The sequence below is a fragment of the Psittacula echo genome (genome assembly GCF_963264785.1).
Source record: "Psittacula echo genome assembly, chromosome: 3".
In the NCBI taxonomy this organism is placed as follows: Eukaryota; Metazoa; Chordata; class Aves; order Psittaciformes; family Psittacidae; genus Psittacula; species Psittacula echo.
Window position 1 is genome coordinate 101,365,091 of NC_137736.1, and position 17,142 is coordinate 101,382,232.

The 17,142-nt window shown below is 39.5% G+C and overlaps 1 protein-coding gene across 3 annotated transcripts; it reads right to left on the reverse strand.

Annotated features, from left to right (window-relative positions):
• Positions 1 to 882: 882 nt before the first annotated feature.
• NHLRC3 (NHL repeat containing 3) lies at positions 883 to 17,038 on the reverse strand (the record flags this gene model as incomplete). 3 transcript variants are annotated; one of them, XR_013956443.1, is made up of 8 exons in its annotated part: positions 883 to 968; positions 5,975 to 10,661; positions 11,146 to 11,258; positions 12,744 to 12,835; positions 14,039 to 14,239; positions 14,701 to 14,848; positions 15,697 to 15,849; positions 16,955 to 17,038. XR_013956443.1 is itself a non-coding variant. In XM_080613431.1 (7 exons), the coding sequence occupies 7 exons, from the start codon at positions 17,036 to 17,038 to the stop codon at positions 10,433 to 10,435; spliced, it is 1,020 nt and encodes a 339-aa protein (XP_080469557.1). In that variant the 3' UTR covers positions 5,361 to 10,432. The 3 variants fall into 3 exon arrangements, 1 of the variants encoding a protein (XP_080469557.1); XR_013956444.1 differs by lacking the exon at positions 883 to 968 and having other exon boundaries at positions 5,361 to 6,037; positions 10,030 to 10,661; XM_080613431.1 differs by lacking the exon at positions 883 to 968 and having other exon boundaries at positions 5,361 to 10,661.
• Between the last annotated feature and the right edge of the window lie 104 nt (positions 17,039 to 17,142).

A 17,142-nucleotide genomic window follows, 5' to 3' on the forward strand; every position in this document is an offset into this window, starting at 1 on the left:
AGGGACTGTAGGTGTATCTATGTACAGCCAAAGTGAGAAAAAGGAAATTTAAAGCTAAGAAGGAGCAAAAGATAGAGCTGATGAGAGAAGTAACAAAAGTGAGTAACTGATAAACCAGGAAGAATGTTTTATTGTAGGTTCTTGAGACTTCAAGTGAACAGTTTTCTCCCCTTTACTTAAGCACATACACTGGAAACATCATCAGACATAGCTATAACTGTAAAAAGAGAATAAGATCCAAAGAAGCAGCCTAGGTCTGGGGACAAGATTGTTTTCTTTCTCTGTAACACCAAAACCCCACTTTGCACTTTAATTTTACAAGCTCCTCAGCTATTCCTGAGGGTTCACTTTGCACAATTGTTATTTTCATTGAGTGATATTGTGTGCTAAGGTACTGTGAATAGTGAAAAGGATTACCAGGTTACAGGGGCAATCTCAGAAACATTACTTTACATGCACATACACACATTAAAAAACTTATTAAGTTTACTAACTCAAGCACACAAAAGCCTAGGAACTGTCAGAATTAATGCTGCCTGTGTTACCCTAAATCTGTCCTTTCCCCACATGCATCATGGCTACAACCTTCAATAACATGATCTGCAATTAAATTTCTCCCCACAGCTCCTGTCTTATCCAGTGTCCTCTGCTGGATGCTCCTCTTTCAGCTCCCCATTCCTTGGACATCTCCAGGCTCACTGCACAGCCAAACATCCACATATTTTCCACAGGAATAACAAGTGGAAATTACCTCATGCAGACAACATGCCTTTTGCTGAATTTAAAGCCATATTTAGTAGGAAGGCATTAGAGCTTCTCCATGCTTTACAATTCTTCTAAATAAGTGGAAAACAACATACTTTCTCAGAAGTCATTGATTTCAGCAGAAGATAAAGCAAATCCATCGGATGGATGATTTCAACCTGCATAGTCCAACTTTGGAGGTCAAAAGCAAGCAAAACCAGCACCTAATAAAGGCAAATGTTGAAAAGTTTCAGTTTGGTGACAGAATTGACTTTACCTATCATACAGCTGGTATTTTGATAAGCCCACCTTTGTCCATGGGAGTTTCTTCAGCAGCCTTATTGAAGAAGAGGAACAGGACACCAGAGTCTTGTGTCTAAAGACTGCTCCCCAACTAAGATTTTTTCAAGAAACTGAGAGAAGTTGTTCAGGGTCAGTGCTATTCCCTCTCCCCATCTATCCCCTTAGGGTGGTCCATGGGTGAGTGAGGTTGCTCTGCAGCAAAAGCCATCAGTGTTGGGCACCTGGCAACCTCTCCAGGCTGTGCAGAGGCACCTGTGCAGGTGCAGGAGCAGCAGCCAGCTTCCCCTTTTCCTTCATTCGTTTCCTTTGTAGAGAGACTGGAGAAAAAAAGTAAGGGGCCAACACAAGGCTCCAGGTAAAAAACTAAGGCCAGGTAATTAAGCCAGCTGCAGCAGCTAAAGCAGTCTTAGCCCATAACAAGAATGAAGCAACCCAATCCCACAGTTTCTGGTTTACCAGTGTTGCTTCAATTTTACCCTTCATCCCTCCCCCATTGTGTCTGATTCTCTTTATAAAAGGCTAATATATTCTCTGCTGAATTTAAAAAAGCAGCAGCATTTGCATTTTGGACACCCGGCCGCTCAGGATTCAGCCCATTTAATTATTACGCTTCAAAGGATGTTCCCGGTTTTGCCACTCACCCTGCTGAGGAGGCATGGGCTAGTGAGGAATGAGCAGGGGCATTACTGGGCCTGCTGGTGTTTATTTAAATATCACCAGTTACCATTCCTGATTTGAAAACTAATCTACACTTCAGATTTGAAATCACTATCCCAGGGATAGCTCTATCCTGGTGCTAGCTCTTTAAATATATGCACCAGTAATCACATTTAATTTGACTAGGCTTGCATAAAGCTTTGTCTAAGAAAAAGGATATGTTTCCAGCCTGTCTCATTGACTCGTACTTTCATTAAATGCCACTGTGGACTACATAATTCTTAATGCTTTATATACTTAAATTCACCTTTAACCAAATTGTAGTGAAAAATAAATTCTTCCACAGGCTAACACGTATATTCATAATAAAACTTTTCAGAAGTTGCTTGGAATTTCATATCTCTTCATTTTTCCACTGTTTCTATTATCTGCAATGTGCTTACGTCAAGCTCTCTTGGCAAGGCAGAAGCTTTTATCTCTTGTATTGTATAGTGCCAAGCACTGTTTTTTTCCTTTTGAAATAATTATACAATTTGACATTTTTAGATCTAGCTGCAAATCTTTCTTCTCTGATGAAGATTTTGGGTCAAGCAGCTATTATTCCTTTCCTAGCCCAGATGAAATTTCCCCCTGGTAGAACAGTGAGAACTGAGGATGTTATAAAATCCGTTAAAACTCATACAGTGGAATTGACACAGCGAGTTAGATTGGTGCACTGGCATTTCTTGGGACACCTGAGCTGATCTAATGGATCCCTCCCACCAAAACAGACCTTCTTTTGAAAGCATGGAGGCTTCAGATTGGCTTATATGTCTTTCTGAATTCTATACCCAACCCATTTCCCTGGCTATAGCTTTCAGGGCGAGGGCTGTCTCTGTTGCATGCATATGCACTCTAAACACAGCAGGGAACTGCTGCCGATATTGAGTGGCTTAGGCAGTTGCATTATAGAAACATTTGTTACCACTCTTCTCTCCCAGCATGCCTGTGACCAAACTTGATCTATTAAAACTAAATTAAAATAACATACATACGTATGAATGTTAGATTCTATATACTGCATCTGCCACATACACCTCTCCTGATATATTTATCTCTATAGATGTGCTTTGTGTTTAGGAGATGCAATATATAAAATCTTAAATTTGTTATATGACTTCTGTTTCTTAAGCACCATGGGAAGTGATATCCTTTATTATACCTGGAGAAATAGTTGTTTAAAAAAATTATATGAGGTCTTGCATACCCAGAAGCTCGTCTTCCATTTTAATCTGCCTCAACTGGGCTAAGTACTATTTTTTTCCTTGCAAATGTTGCTGTGCTTGTGTCTGCAGACTATTAAGGGTTCTACAACAGTGTGTGATTGCTTCCTCTGTTGAAGGAGGAAGGTGATGCTCAGAGAGCAGCCATCATGACTGAAGGGCCCTTGGGTTCTGTGCAGAACAGAAAGGGCACTTGGAGCAGCAACATGATGCACTAGACCTTACATGATTGCTCTGCAGAGCTGCATGGGTCTCAGCACCTGGCAGCCTTCTGAGGACAGCCTGATGGCTGGCTCTGCTGTAGAGGTGGCCTCTCCAAGACTGCCAGCAAGTCTTCCTTTGCAGATAAGCTGTGTCTTTCTTTGAAACACTTGGTTAACAAAAGAGAATTTAACATAAGCCAATCCAGTACTGCCAGAGTTTCCCAACTTGCAATCCATCCTTCTCTCCTGTGCACTGCTGGGGAGGGACCTCTGTGCAGGGATAAAGACTTGTGCATTGCTAAAAACTGCGTGGGAATAGAAAAAACAGTGACCAGAAGTCAGCAGGCCAGAAGGAAGGTAAGTCCATGCTGGAGGCAGTGTATGGCAGCCCTCTGCAGCTGTCTGAGTTCTGGAGGTATATCCACATGGATGTGCTAGGGACAGGGCCAGCTGGCCATGCCTGCCGGGAGCACATATTGAAGCACATGCCCGTAATATGATGAAATCTTCCTTCCTTTCTCTTTTACAGCATCCCTGTAGAGATGGATATGGGTATTTGCCTGCAGAGCCTATGAATGCTGCAGCTGGGATGTAGAAGGAGGGCCCCATTTGGGTCATTTTCTGCCTGCTGGTTCCAGCTACACCTATGCGCATAAGAATGAACCAGCACAATCATCAGCATCATGTCTTGGCTGGAAATTATTAAAGCATTTGAAAGAATACCTTCACTTTAATTCCAAGATTTTTCAAGTGGTCCGATCTTTGTACAAAAGTTAGCCTACGCTTGTGCTCCCTCCTCATGTTTGTGTCAGAGCAAGGGTGATGATGTGTTACAGAAAAATGTAGCACTCCTTCCAGTTTTGTTAACTGATGCAGAGAGTAGAGTGCTTTTCATCTCTGGGACAATGGCAGCCAGGGCATGCCCCTGGGGAGAACATCAAAGCTGACTAGACTGAAGTAAGGGCAACTCCTGCCTCCTTTGCTTAAATTTTTTATTTTTGGTAAGAGCAATGAACTAGGCTTTGTAACTCTATGTTGCATTTAAAAGGTATCTTCAATACTAAAGCCTTATGATATTTGCAAACTCTTATCTTGCTTTCAAGCTAACTTCTCCTGCTGTCGTGGTTTAAGCCCCGGCTGTAAATTAGAACCACGCAGTCTACTTCCCCCCCCCCACTCCCCAGAGGGATGGGGAGGAGAATCGAAAGAATGTAACTCCCATGGGTTGAGATAAGAACAGTCCAGTAACTAAGGTATAACACAAATCACTACTGCTGCCACCAATAATAATAATGATAAGGGAAGTAACAAGGGAAGAGAATATGATACCGCTCGCCGGAAAAGAGCCTGACCGAAAAAGAGGGCGTGCCCTTCCGGGTAGCTCCCAGTTACATCCCCGGGCATGACGTGCTGTGGTATGGAATACCTCTTTGGCTAGTTTGGATCAGGTGTCCTGTCCCTGCTTCCTCCCGGCCCCTCCTCCTCCCTGGCAGAGCATGAGACTCACAAAGTCCTTGGTCAGTCTAAACATCAATGTTATCAGCTGTTCTCAGGCCAAAAGTCAGAAACACAGTGCTGCAACAGCTACTAAGGAGAAAAACTGACTGCTACTGCTGAACCCAGGACACCTGTGTAATAAATGCCACATCTCTGCCCATCTTTATTCTCCACCCCACCTTTGCACACCAGCAGACAGTATGCCCTCATCGAGTCCTGAAGCCAAACCAGTTCAGAGAAGCAGCTATAAGGAAAATGCACGTTCATGCAGATGCCTTGAATGATGAAACACTGATGCTACTGAACTCGGTAGCTGGATATAGTCAAGAATTTTTAACATACTCTTCTCCTCCTTTTCTCTACTATTTCTAGTTCCACTGTAGCCTTCGTTAGATTAGAAGGGCGGAGGAAGAGCCATGATTGCCTGCAGTATTCAAAATCAGCATGCACCAAGAGTCCACATACATTGCAATGCTTTCTGTTACAATTATCTCATACTTTCCCAGTACCGCCCATTACTCTCTTTGTTTCCTGACTGCTGCTGAGCTTGAAAGCTGATATTTTCAGCTTTTATGAGCCTGAATAATTTCCCATATGGCAACGTATATCAAAGTGTTTATATAAAATTAGACTTCTTTTTACTAATTGTACCTTGTTTTATATTTATCAATGTTATATTCCTTTTGCCATTTTATTGCCCAGGCATTCAACCTCATTATAACCTTCTGCAACTCTTTGCAAAGAGTAGGTTGGTAGTCAGTTAATTCTGTCCCTGACTTTCCAAGTCCATTTCCAGGTCATTTATCAATATATTGAGTAGCATGAAACTAGTTTTTAGGATAATTCATTTACAAATCTCTTAATTAGTCTTCCATAATTACCCCTTCTTTCTTATGCCACACAATTTCTTTATGGACACTTGTCATTAGATGTTGCTGAAAGCCTTTTAAAAATTTAAGCAAACTTCATTAGCCAGGTGATCCTGACATACATGCTCAGAGATTCTCCCAAAGACTTGTAATAGATTTCATGGTTGTGTATCCAATACATCTACTTTTTCATTATGGTTTCTGTCAATTGGCAAGATACAGCCATTAATTCTCTTGGATCTCTACAGAATTCTCACACACAGGTGTGGATTTCGGTTTATTTTTTGTTTTGGTTTGGTTTTTTTTCCTTTTTTAAGTCATATTTGCTGTTTTTTTTTTCCTCTGGTACTAAAGCAGTTCTAAGCATAAATTAGTATTTCAGAAATCTTCTGAAAATAATGAATAACCTTAATGAAATTAACATCTGCTAGCAACTTACCAGTTTGTTTCAATAACTCATTTTCTGACACTTCAATTTCAGCCAGATCTTCTGATTAAGACCCTGTCAAAAAATGTTAACAGCATGGAAAATTTGCTAAGGACTTCAACAGCAAGCACAGATTAAAAATGTGGTATTTTTTGCGGTCTATTCTTCCAGAAGGGAACCTTGACTACCTAGTCACCCAAATCCTTTGACAACTGTCAGAGACAGTACTGTACTGAAAACTAGTAGAAGAAACAAGTTCAGACACATCAAATCAAAGTGAAATAGTATTACTCCTGTATAGCAGGTAGATTTAGTGCTGGCAGTTCCAGTATCCAGACTTCCTATCACAGTAAATATTCTTTTGGATTTGCTCGTTTTTAATAAAAAGTGCTAGGAAAACATTTTGAAATTAAAGTCTCACCAGTTTTCCACTGCAAGTCAAGTTTTGTGATCTATAGTTTAAACAAGACGCAGAGCAAGAGATGACTCAGTCATCATCTGTAGATGACTCCATGGGGGATAAGAAAAAAAAAAAAAATCCATAGTCAGTCTCTAAGCTACGCAAAACCAGAAAACATGAGGCTGAAGACAAATGAATCCAGACTAAATGTAAAGTCTTCCCTTTATAATGATGTTTATTGACTACTAGGAAGAATTAAAAAATATAGATTTCTATCAATTTCACTTTGGCTTTAATGCAGTAACAAATCATCCTGTGTGCATATATTAATATGCTCCTACTTCAAAATTGCACACAAGCAACATGACTTTGATGCTTTATGAACACTGAAAGACTCAAATATTTTGAATCCCTTACCTGAAGAAAATTCCACATTCAAAATATTTTTATGGCAACTGTTGGCAAATTTTTACGGATGCAATTCCAAAGTAGAATAAACTAATAATGCAAAATTGGAGCTAGATTTTTAGACAAATGCCAAGAAAGGAGGGGTAGGATAAAATCGGTAAACGAGGCCCAGTAAGCTTAGCTCTAATATCACTCAGGATCACCTCTGTAGGGTAATACATTGGCATTGCTCTCTTGGTATAATTATGCTGATACAGTTATACTATTAAAAATTGTTATGTTTCCAAAGCAAGATATCAGGAGTAATTCCATTGCAATCAATAACACAAAGACTAGAACAATCAATTCACCACACCCAGTTGTCTCTGGACACTGATTTACTGATTTTTTTTTTTCTAATAAAAACAACAAAAATAAATAAAAGATGGGCATATATCCAGTAGTAATAAACCAAAATGTCCATAATACAATTACCTGCTTATGTTTAAATCAGTCCAGGTTGAAAACAGAAAGGAAGTCAGGAATAATCCACTATCTTTGTTGACTTACTCCAGCTGTACAGAAATTACCATCTGTTTACATTTGCAAGTATATTGTTACACCGGGTATGCCAAGCATGGGCAGGGGTTTGGTGCCCTCTTATGTTTCGTACAAGCAACTTCAGTGACTGCAAACACTTCTTGGGGATAGATCACTTGCGAAGGCTTCTCAGGTTACATATTGTTAAGAAAGTATCCACTAAGATAACTACTTCATGCTTCAAAAGGTTAATAACCACTTTAGGGCAGTGAATGTACAGTAACAAGCAGACCTACAGATATACCTGTGCACTGTATACTGTACTATGTTATTTTTCTTCTTGTGCAAGTATTTCTCACCCATAGAGAAGTCACTTTTGATCTCCTAAAAACTAAACAGACTGCTCAATAAATCTTTTCTGGAAATAAAACCTTATTCTGTATTAAGAATTTTTTAGTTTTGTTAGTGTGTCTTTAATTTCCCTGTTAGTGTCAAAAGGGTACAGTTCAAGTATTTCTTTATACTTGGCATTATATAACTCATCATCCTATTTTACTAATTGCTCAGAGAAAAACATCTGGATGAAAATTACTGCCTTTTTTGATGCGTAAGTTAGCAGAAGAAATGGTGCACAGAAAAGGTAATGTATAAAGATAACATGGAATTTTAGATTACATTTGAATGTTGGTATCAGAAAATATTACATACCTTATTAAAGTGCTGATGACCCAGTATTTAAAAAAAATAATCCATTGCAATGAAAAATGTTGCTATTAGTACAGAAATAAAGCAGCCAAGCCTTTCATAATGGGAAATTCTCAATTTATTTTATCAAATTATCCTATTATGCAATTTTTCAGAAACCAGTTTTAAGATGATACATAAGAAAACCTTTAGAGAATTGGCAAGTTACTGCACAAATCAATCATTTTCTGGTCATAGACACAGAGGTAAAAGAAGTCTAAGCATCTCATACCAGTTAATAATGAGCATCCCTTCTTATCACAGATACCCAAATGCATATAGGCAAGGCACATTTTAGCACCAGGGCCTACTTCAGTAAAGCCAGACAGAACTGGATGAATGCTCCCCATTTCTAGGTGCTGCAAAAGCCCTTGTAAAAATACACTTTTTTTGGGAGCAGTTCCATGCAGCAAATAAACTTGTATAGGTAAGTTGTTTGTCAACATCCAAAAGTACACTACACCTTTACTGAACACAGAAGCATGTTCCCAGAGAGCTTCGAGTTCTGTTTCTAATGAATGTGATGAAGGAAAAATAAATAAGGAGAGGATGTGGTGAGGAATGATGGATGTGCCTGGATCCCTTACATCACCTGGAGATGTTAAAATACAGTTAATGATATCACAGCAGTATTTTCAAAAATAAATCCACCTTGTGTAGGTGAGAAATAGCTACATTACACACAAAGCAGAGATCCCTGAGCTAGTTAGAAAATTCACATAACACAGTGCAAAGCAATGTGGATTTATGCATCTAGGTCTAGAGGAAGCACTGTCACTTTTTCAGCTAATAAATATTGCTTACTAGCTCCCATTCAAGACCATGTGAATGACGGACCTTAATTTGCTAGTGTAGAACCCTGGAGCTCTGGTTCTCAGGCCTGGATGAGGGCAGCCAGATAAAATCTGCTTTTGGTATTGTGGATGCAACCAACAACAAAGAATACCCACTTAGTGCACTAATCTCCAAGAGTACTGAAATCAGGCCATCAGGCTCCACGGCTGAGTTTCCACAGAAAATATGAATCTGACTTTTCTGGACAGATTTTCCATCTGCTGACCCACAGATTTGTGATCATAAGTTGAAATGTGCCTAATTAAGAAGCACTTGCTTTTGATAATGTTCACGAAAGTGGGTATTTCCCATCAGAATCATTCTGTTTTCCATACTCCTTTTCTAAGGAAGTAGAAAAGGAGTCAGCCTCTCTTAGCTGGTAATTAGCATTAAAATAGTCCACACTGTAGAATAAATGTCTGTGGAAACAGCAAAAAACCCTCCCAAATACTTTCAAGAGCTAGCAGATAAACATGGAATGTGGGTCTATAGCTTTACAGAGGTAATTAGTTATTCGTCATCTAATTTCTTCCATGCTATTTTCCCCATCCCATTTCCCTATACCCAGTTCCCTCTGTGCTATAAAGGGAACTAACTTAAAACCTTGTAGCAACATGTAAAGAGAATAGAACCACTCTGGACTGGGAATGGAAAGAGAGAGCATTTTTTAGGACAGAGCTTACAGACATCTGCTAGGATACAGCGTAAGAAACTTAACTGTAGACATTAATGGGGTTGATAAAGTTCCGGATATAAATCAGTTGAAAATCCTCAAATCAAAATAGATGTGCCACTGTTAACTGACAGAGCTTCCACGAAATTGGGGGTTATATCATGTGTGTTCCTAATGCTGATTAAAGTTCTCCCAGTAAATTGCAATTTGTTTATCTTGAGGAACTTAACTGAGTTGAACTTCATTATGTTCCACTATGAAATCTCACAGAACATAAAACTCATGCTGATAAAAATCAAATCAGGCTAAGAATTGATCTAGTTAAGAACCAGTACTTGGCTGCACTGACACCACTATCCAGCAGCATCTTATTCAACATCATAATGCATCCCTATACTCAGTGTTGGACACTATCAGCACAATGATTTAAAAACAAACAAATAAACAAAACAAAAAAAAAGGGAAGAAATATTAAACTGAGGTGCTTACCTCCCAGGAAAACACTTATACACTTCTTTCAGACAGTTCTGACCTTCATTTAACAACAAACACAAGCAGGCTATGTAGAGGAGCCCTAGGATGACCCTATATATTTAAGGACAGCAGCTGTGTTTGTAAAGTTTTATATAATAAAGATGGTTATCAAAGTCATCTTACAATTGGCAGCAACAAAAGCAAAAGCCACCACAGCATTGCTAAATTGAGTAGCAGCTCAAGACCAAGTATTTCTCCAGGACTGAAGAACAGTTAGGACAGATTCTTATCTCTGGAGTTCCAGGAGCACAATATTCTGTGCTTGTCTGAGGAAACACAAGCTATAGAAAACTCAAGGAAATGTGGCCATAGGTCTTACGTATCACACAACTTGTGCCACAGCAGTTGTGGGAAACTATCAGCTTAAGGGTATGTATCTTTGTACTTGCTGGGCTCCAATCTCTGCAACATAGACTGCTCCATTCTTCATGTCTACATCCACAAGGTGTGGCTTGGTTTCATCTGCCAGCTGGATTGTTTGGATCACAACACAGTCCCCAATAGAGCCAACCAGTGGTGCTGCCAAGATTGCTAACCGGTTGATATTCAGCTGAGCAACAATCAGGTATTTGTAATCGGCAGTAAATCTGTGAAAGACAGAAATGTATTTTGAACCATAAACTCCACATGACACCTCATGTTAACACAGCCATGCAATTTTAAACAAAAAAAAACCTCCTGAACAGTCAACTTTTTGAAGGCTACAGGAGACTAAATGCAATGAAACACTGAGAATTAACTTGTAAGCCTTGCTCTTTACATTGCTGTTCCTTGAGACACATTATACTACAATAAGCCTATTTAAGAGAATCCCTCTTCCTGTAAAAGCTGCAACAGTAAGCTCAACAACACACTGCAACTTTAAAATGAAGTTCCCAGTCCTGCACTCAAATCCATGGGCCTATGGATTTCCCTGTCAAGATACTACTGTGCAGTATCTTATTGGCCAGTACTCTATTAATTAAACTGGTTATTCCTTGGCATCAGGCATTAAATATTAACATTCTAATTCATTAAGAATACAGCTTATTTATGTAATTGCATAAGTCCAAAAGAACTGTTCAACAATACCTGACAGAATACGGTCCATCTTCTGCAAAACAGCTGCTCCAAGACCCAAGCCATTCCCCTGTGACTTTGTCAAAAACTTGGATTCTTTTGTTGTCTCTGTCTGCAACCCATACCTGTTAAGAACAAAAATAATGGCTGTTCACAAACAGAACAAAATGCATTACTTTCTTACATGAGCAAAGTATCCTGTAGTAAAAAAGAGGTACACCTTGGAAGAATGTAGTTTTAAATAGGGAGGTACATAAGTAAATCTGACTTCCAGATACAAAGCAAAACCACCATATAGTTAATATACACAAATTACTTTATACTACTTTAACAGAGAAATCAATGCCTTCTCTTCATTTTTGTGGCGGTGATATGGATATGTTTAGTAGGATTCCCACTCCACAGCAAGGATGTATTAACTATTTAACTCAGAAGATACTGATCTGTCACTTGCTAACAATTTGTTTTTCAAAAGTAGTCTCATGCCAATGACCCAGCTTACGACTGCATCTGCAAACACTCTTGATATGAGCAACTTAAACACCAAGAGTATTTTCAGCATGTTTTGTCTTATCAGTTTTGTAGAGCTCTGCCCCATCCTATGCTGAGTTCACAAACAATGCAAGCTAGCAATACCACTAGACAGTTCAGTGAAGGCATCTCTTGTACTACAATCATTGAAGTTTTAGCTGTTGACAGCCCATCAGTCTGATAAATAAAATTCATTATAAGGGAGCAATAACTAAGTTCATCTGAGATCTTTCACCACAATTTTAAAGAGACACATTACTGCAGCATTCCCTTAGATTTCTTAAGGATTAACAACTATTTTTAACAGGGGCAGATCAACACTATGCTGGCAATAAAATCAGAGCCCATCACAATTTCTGTCTTTGAATGTATATACTCAGAGTTACCCCTTCATGTAAAGCAACCATGTGCCTCCCCTTCTCCCTCCCACCCTGCCGGTTTTGGCAGAGAAGTGATTTTTATATATGCTTCTTATTCTGGTTCAGACAGCATCAGCAGAATTAGCTCAAACCAATGAATTAAGATGTTTCAGTCAATCAATTTTCCTCAAAACAGATTAAGGAGTGACTACAAGAGCAGCAGAGCAAAAGCCAGACCAAGATTAACATCTGGCAAAAGTAGACTCTTGAATGCCTTGAGCTGCATATAGAAAAGGTCTGATGTCCACAACCTAGCTAGAGCCTTACTACCACCCTAAGCTTATTTAGAATTTCCAAATATGAAATTAAATCACCTGAAAAAATGTAAGTGCTTGGGTAGATATGTATTACTGAACATAATTCTCCAGTACTCTCACAATAACAACCTGTTAGAAACTGCAGGAAGAATAGCCTGTTGTTGCATGGACTGACAATATAACCGCTGGTCAGAAGCCCTGTGTTAGCCTTGGAGTCAGCTACTTCAGTAAGACCTGCAGTATGAAACTTCAGCTCATGCCCACCATCACACTGAAAACTGTAACTACCATAAAATGAACCAGATCACAACAGCTCAATTAAAAAAGAAATACAGTTTGTTTTGCTCAAATACATGTAAACAAGCCTGTTGGAAGATGAAAAAATTCTCTCTTTATTCTTTACCCGTCCAACAGGATCCACTGTTACACTGTGAGGAATCTTGAACTGACCAATGCCGGTCCCATTTGCTCCAGCCATCCATATCTCTCTGTAATCTAAACAGTGAGAACCATGAAAAATCAAATTAAAATATAAAACACAGTAAGAAAACAATAAATAAGCCACCTTGAAGTCATTCCTTGGCAAAGCTACCTTGATTAAGTTGTAAAAGGTGACATTTCTAAACTCAGACTTTTTAAACACAGTATTCCTGACACATAAACCCAAGCAATACTGGAACTACTACAGTGACTACTGGATTATTATTTATGGTTTCAGGATTATGGTTGCAGAAATGTAGCTACTATTATAAAAGAGCCATAGTCCAAGGCTCGGTTAAATACCATATAAAAGGGGAAAAAATATAAATAGTTCGATGATTATGATATTAATTTGCTTACTAAATTGATTTTTTACATTTGCTACCTGAAGATTTGAGTCAGTTTTGCATTTTCACAGTTTACCGATCTGCAAACTAGATATTACGAAACCAACTGTTTTGTGATAGTACAAAGGAGAAACTAGCTCCTCCACATTTTTCCAACCATAGACAAGAGCAGACTCCTCACTCACTGCCCTAACCAACACTGGTCATCTAACTGGGGAATATGAGCAAGCTAATTAGAACTACAGAATAATTTAAGTATAAAAGATCTCCAGACCTCACCCAGGCCAATCTGCTTCTCAAAGCAGGACTAGCCTTGATAACAAATCCAAGGTCATCCAGTCCAACCTGCTTCTCAAAGCAGGAGTAACCTTGATAACAAATCCAACTCTGTAGTTAGATCAGGTTACTTGTCAAGTTTTGAGCACCTCCAAGAGTGAAGATTGCACACCATCTCTGGACAAACTATTCACTGTCTGCTCAGCCTCATTGTGAGCCTTTCCCTCCAAAAATCAAGCTGTAATTGACCCCTCTTGTATCATTTGCTTAGTGTTCCTTATTCTTCACTATGCATCTCCAAGAAATGGAGACTTATTATAATCTCCCATTATAGACCTGAAGATAGCAACATGAATCCTCCTTAGCCTTCTCTCTTGAAGACTGAACAAACTCATTTTATCAGCCTTTTGTTGTTAATGAATAGGAGATCTCTCCTGAAGTGACAAGTGACAAAACAGGATCTGATTCAACAAAGTCTTCAAACTAATGTTAAATGACAGCTCTACCTGGTCCTCACTTAAAAGTATTCTCAAGCTCTGTTATTTAAAATTCAATTGTCAGTGATCAGCTACTGCAGAAGTTCATTTTTCCATACCGTTGGATAGCTTGAGCAATCTGTTATTCATTCCTCCATCTCCATCCACAACATAAATATCTCCACTTTCTTCTACAAAGATGTCTGCTGGTTGATCAAATTGTAGGGGAATCAAACTTGAACCAGCATTACCTGGCGTGCCCAAGATCTGCATAAGTTTACCTGAAGGGCTATACTGCTTCACAGTGTGTCCATATTTTCCTGAATGAAAAAAACCAAAACCAAAACCAATACAACAGATTACAAAGATTAAAAAAGAAAATCTCCTGATACTCACAAGTGATATTAATAAATCAAATAGATAAAATTCCATAGTGAGAATATGTTAGTAAACCCATAGGCTACAATATGCATCCATTGTTTTAGGGTCACCAGATCTAGGACAGACAATAAGTCTAGCCAGAACATTTATTTTTCCCCTGATACTTCTCCTGGCCAGGGTGGGGGTAGTGCTTACTAACTTACTAACTATAAGCAGACACACAGCACAAATCCTAAACCTTCAGAGTGTTCTGTGCAGCACCTAAGAAGTTGGTTCATGACAAGAAAAGCACCAATCTGCCTCAGAATTGTTTGAAAGCATTAAATGAGATGTTTAAAGTAGTATCGGGAGCATTAGCATTAGGTGGGGAAGGAAATGCTAATACTACCACCATGCATACCTGTTCCAACATCTGTGATCCATACTGAACTATCTGTTGCGGTGTTCAATACAAAGATACCATGCGGCATCTCAACTGTGTCATTCCAGGAGTAAAGGAAATAGCCTTCCTCTGAGAATACAAGTACCTTTGGTACATTGTCTCCCCGCTGAAAAAAAAAAAAAAGGGTCTATTAAGAGAACATATTAATCAAGTAATCATATGTTTTCAAATTACTCTTTGTAAGTCTTTTACAACACTTCATGAATTGTAAGAATCTCCTGAGACTGTCTGCTAGATCTCACTTTTTCCATCTAGAAAAGGAAAGAGGAAGAAGGGTCTAAGTTTAGCATGCAAATCCTTCCACTCACTCTAGAGTTTCAACTTGAATCAAGAGTCCAGTTTTCAGAGCAGCCAAGCTCCTGCAGCTATCCTGGTCTTCATTTTGAATTGTGTTTATATGTTCTTGTTAAAAAATACGACAAGCGTAACACAGGCATGAAAAACTGTAACCGTACTTATTAGTAGCACAGCACTCAAGTACTCATACTGTGCTTTATAATTAAATCCCACCACCTGCCATGGAGAGAATGTTTCATCTCTGACCTAGAGATACCAATGCATGGAACTGGGTACAGCAAATAACTGAACTGCAGCTACTGTAACTGGCTAAAGTCTATGTGGTTTTGATTTCATGGGACAAAGGCTGAAAGAGTGGAAGATTCAGCTGCCCTTTGGAGTTAAGAAGCTATTGTGACTCAGTTAAGTTAAATCATGCATTCACACCCCAGAAATTTAATGTTATAAAAACACAAACAAGTGTGGTGCCAGAACTGCTTTAAAAATGAATAGAGCAGAAACAAGTCTTCTTGTATTTTCACTAATTTTGACAAAATAATTATTCATATATATATATATATACACAGACACACACACATATATCCTCATCTAAACCAGTTACTTTAAAGGCAAAAATACACTAGAACAACAAATAGGGAATATAATATTCTCACTCACTTGTCCCACATAGACCAAGCCATGAAGAGAGTCAACAGCAACACAAAATGTTTGGCCAGTGAAGTATTCTGGAATTTTAGGCCAGGCTATGTCCAACTTGTACATCTGCTGCTGTCCTTTCCAAGGAGAGACATAATCAAATGCTTTTAAAACCTGAAAATACAAAATAAATATCGAGTAGTTGATAAATTCCATGACAGCAGGACCAGAATAACCAGCAGTAGAAAGCAACTGTGTACTGAAGCATCATAAATTGATTTTTCAATTTTAATTAAGAAGATAGATTATTTCAACAAATTGGAAATTAGCTAAAGAAATCCTTTGGATTTGGGAGCTCTGGAATTAGAAGGCAAAAAACACACCCTGAAATTTTTTGCATTGATGTTGCTAATACTATCTGTAAATCGTGCTCCAAAACGAAGAAAATAGTAGAGACAGTTCCAAACACAACAGAATCAGTAACAACCTCAAAAGGATATGAGAGTAAGAAAATCAGAATAAAAGGAATATGCAGGTCAGGAAGGAAAATCACATCTTGAAAATGGGGAAGCGTAAGATACCAGGAAAGGCAAAACTTGCATCCATGTATATATTTTAAAGGATAATGGAAAACTATAATCTTCTCACTTGTTGTACTATTTTCCAGCAGAAGAATGGAAGCTAAGCACAGCTGCAAGCACAGCACTGAAACAGAACTATCGGGATAGAACTAACAAGTGGTGACCCTGCAGGCCCAGGGACATTTAACTTTTCTGTTAAATGCCTTGCTAGAAGCAAAGTTCGTCACACAGAGCCACCAACAGCTTCAGAAAGACTAGACTACCCCGAAGGAAAACCGAGAGTACTTAATCACGGAGAAAATCAGACAGTAGGAAGTGCAAAGTTACTTGCCCAGATATCATTAAGTTCGCCTTCATTTAAGCAGAGCTTATTGCTTGGAAGCCCCTATAAAAGCATCACCCCGTGTACGCATTTATCTAAGAAGGGCTGTATAAGTAGAATGATTGGGCTGGAAAGCACCTTAAGATCATCCAGCTCCAACCCCCTGCCAGGGACAGCTCACACTAGACCATGTCGCCCAAGGCCCGTAGAAACACATAACTAACCCTACGCCTAGCGCTACGTGAGCCAGAACTGCAGTCCCGTCCCCGCCGCCCCCAAGCGCATTCCTCCGGACCCTCCCTCGGTATCCGCCTTTGGGCGAGAAGCCGTCACGGAACACCCTGCTCCTCGCCCGCTCGCTGAGCTCGCAGCCCACCTGCGAGCCCCAGAGGAGGGCCAGCACAGCCAGCAGCGCACCGCCCATCACCAACCACAGCCCCGGCAGCCGCTTCCGCCTCATGCGTGCTGCGCCGCGGGGGGGAGGGCCGAGTTGTCATGGCAGCTACGTACCTCCCCCCCCGGGAGGGGCCGAGGGGAGCGGGTGTGGGGCTTTGTGTCACTTGG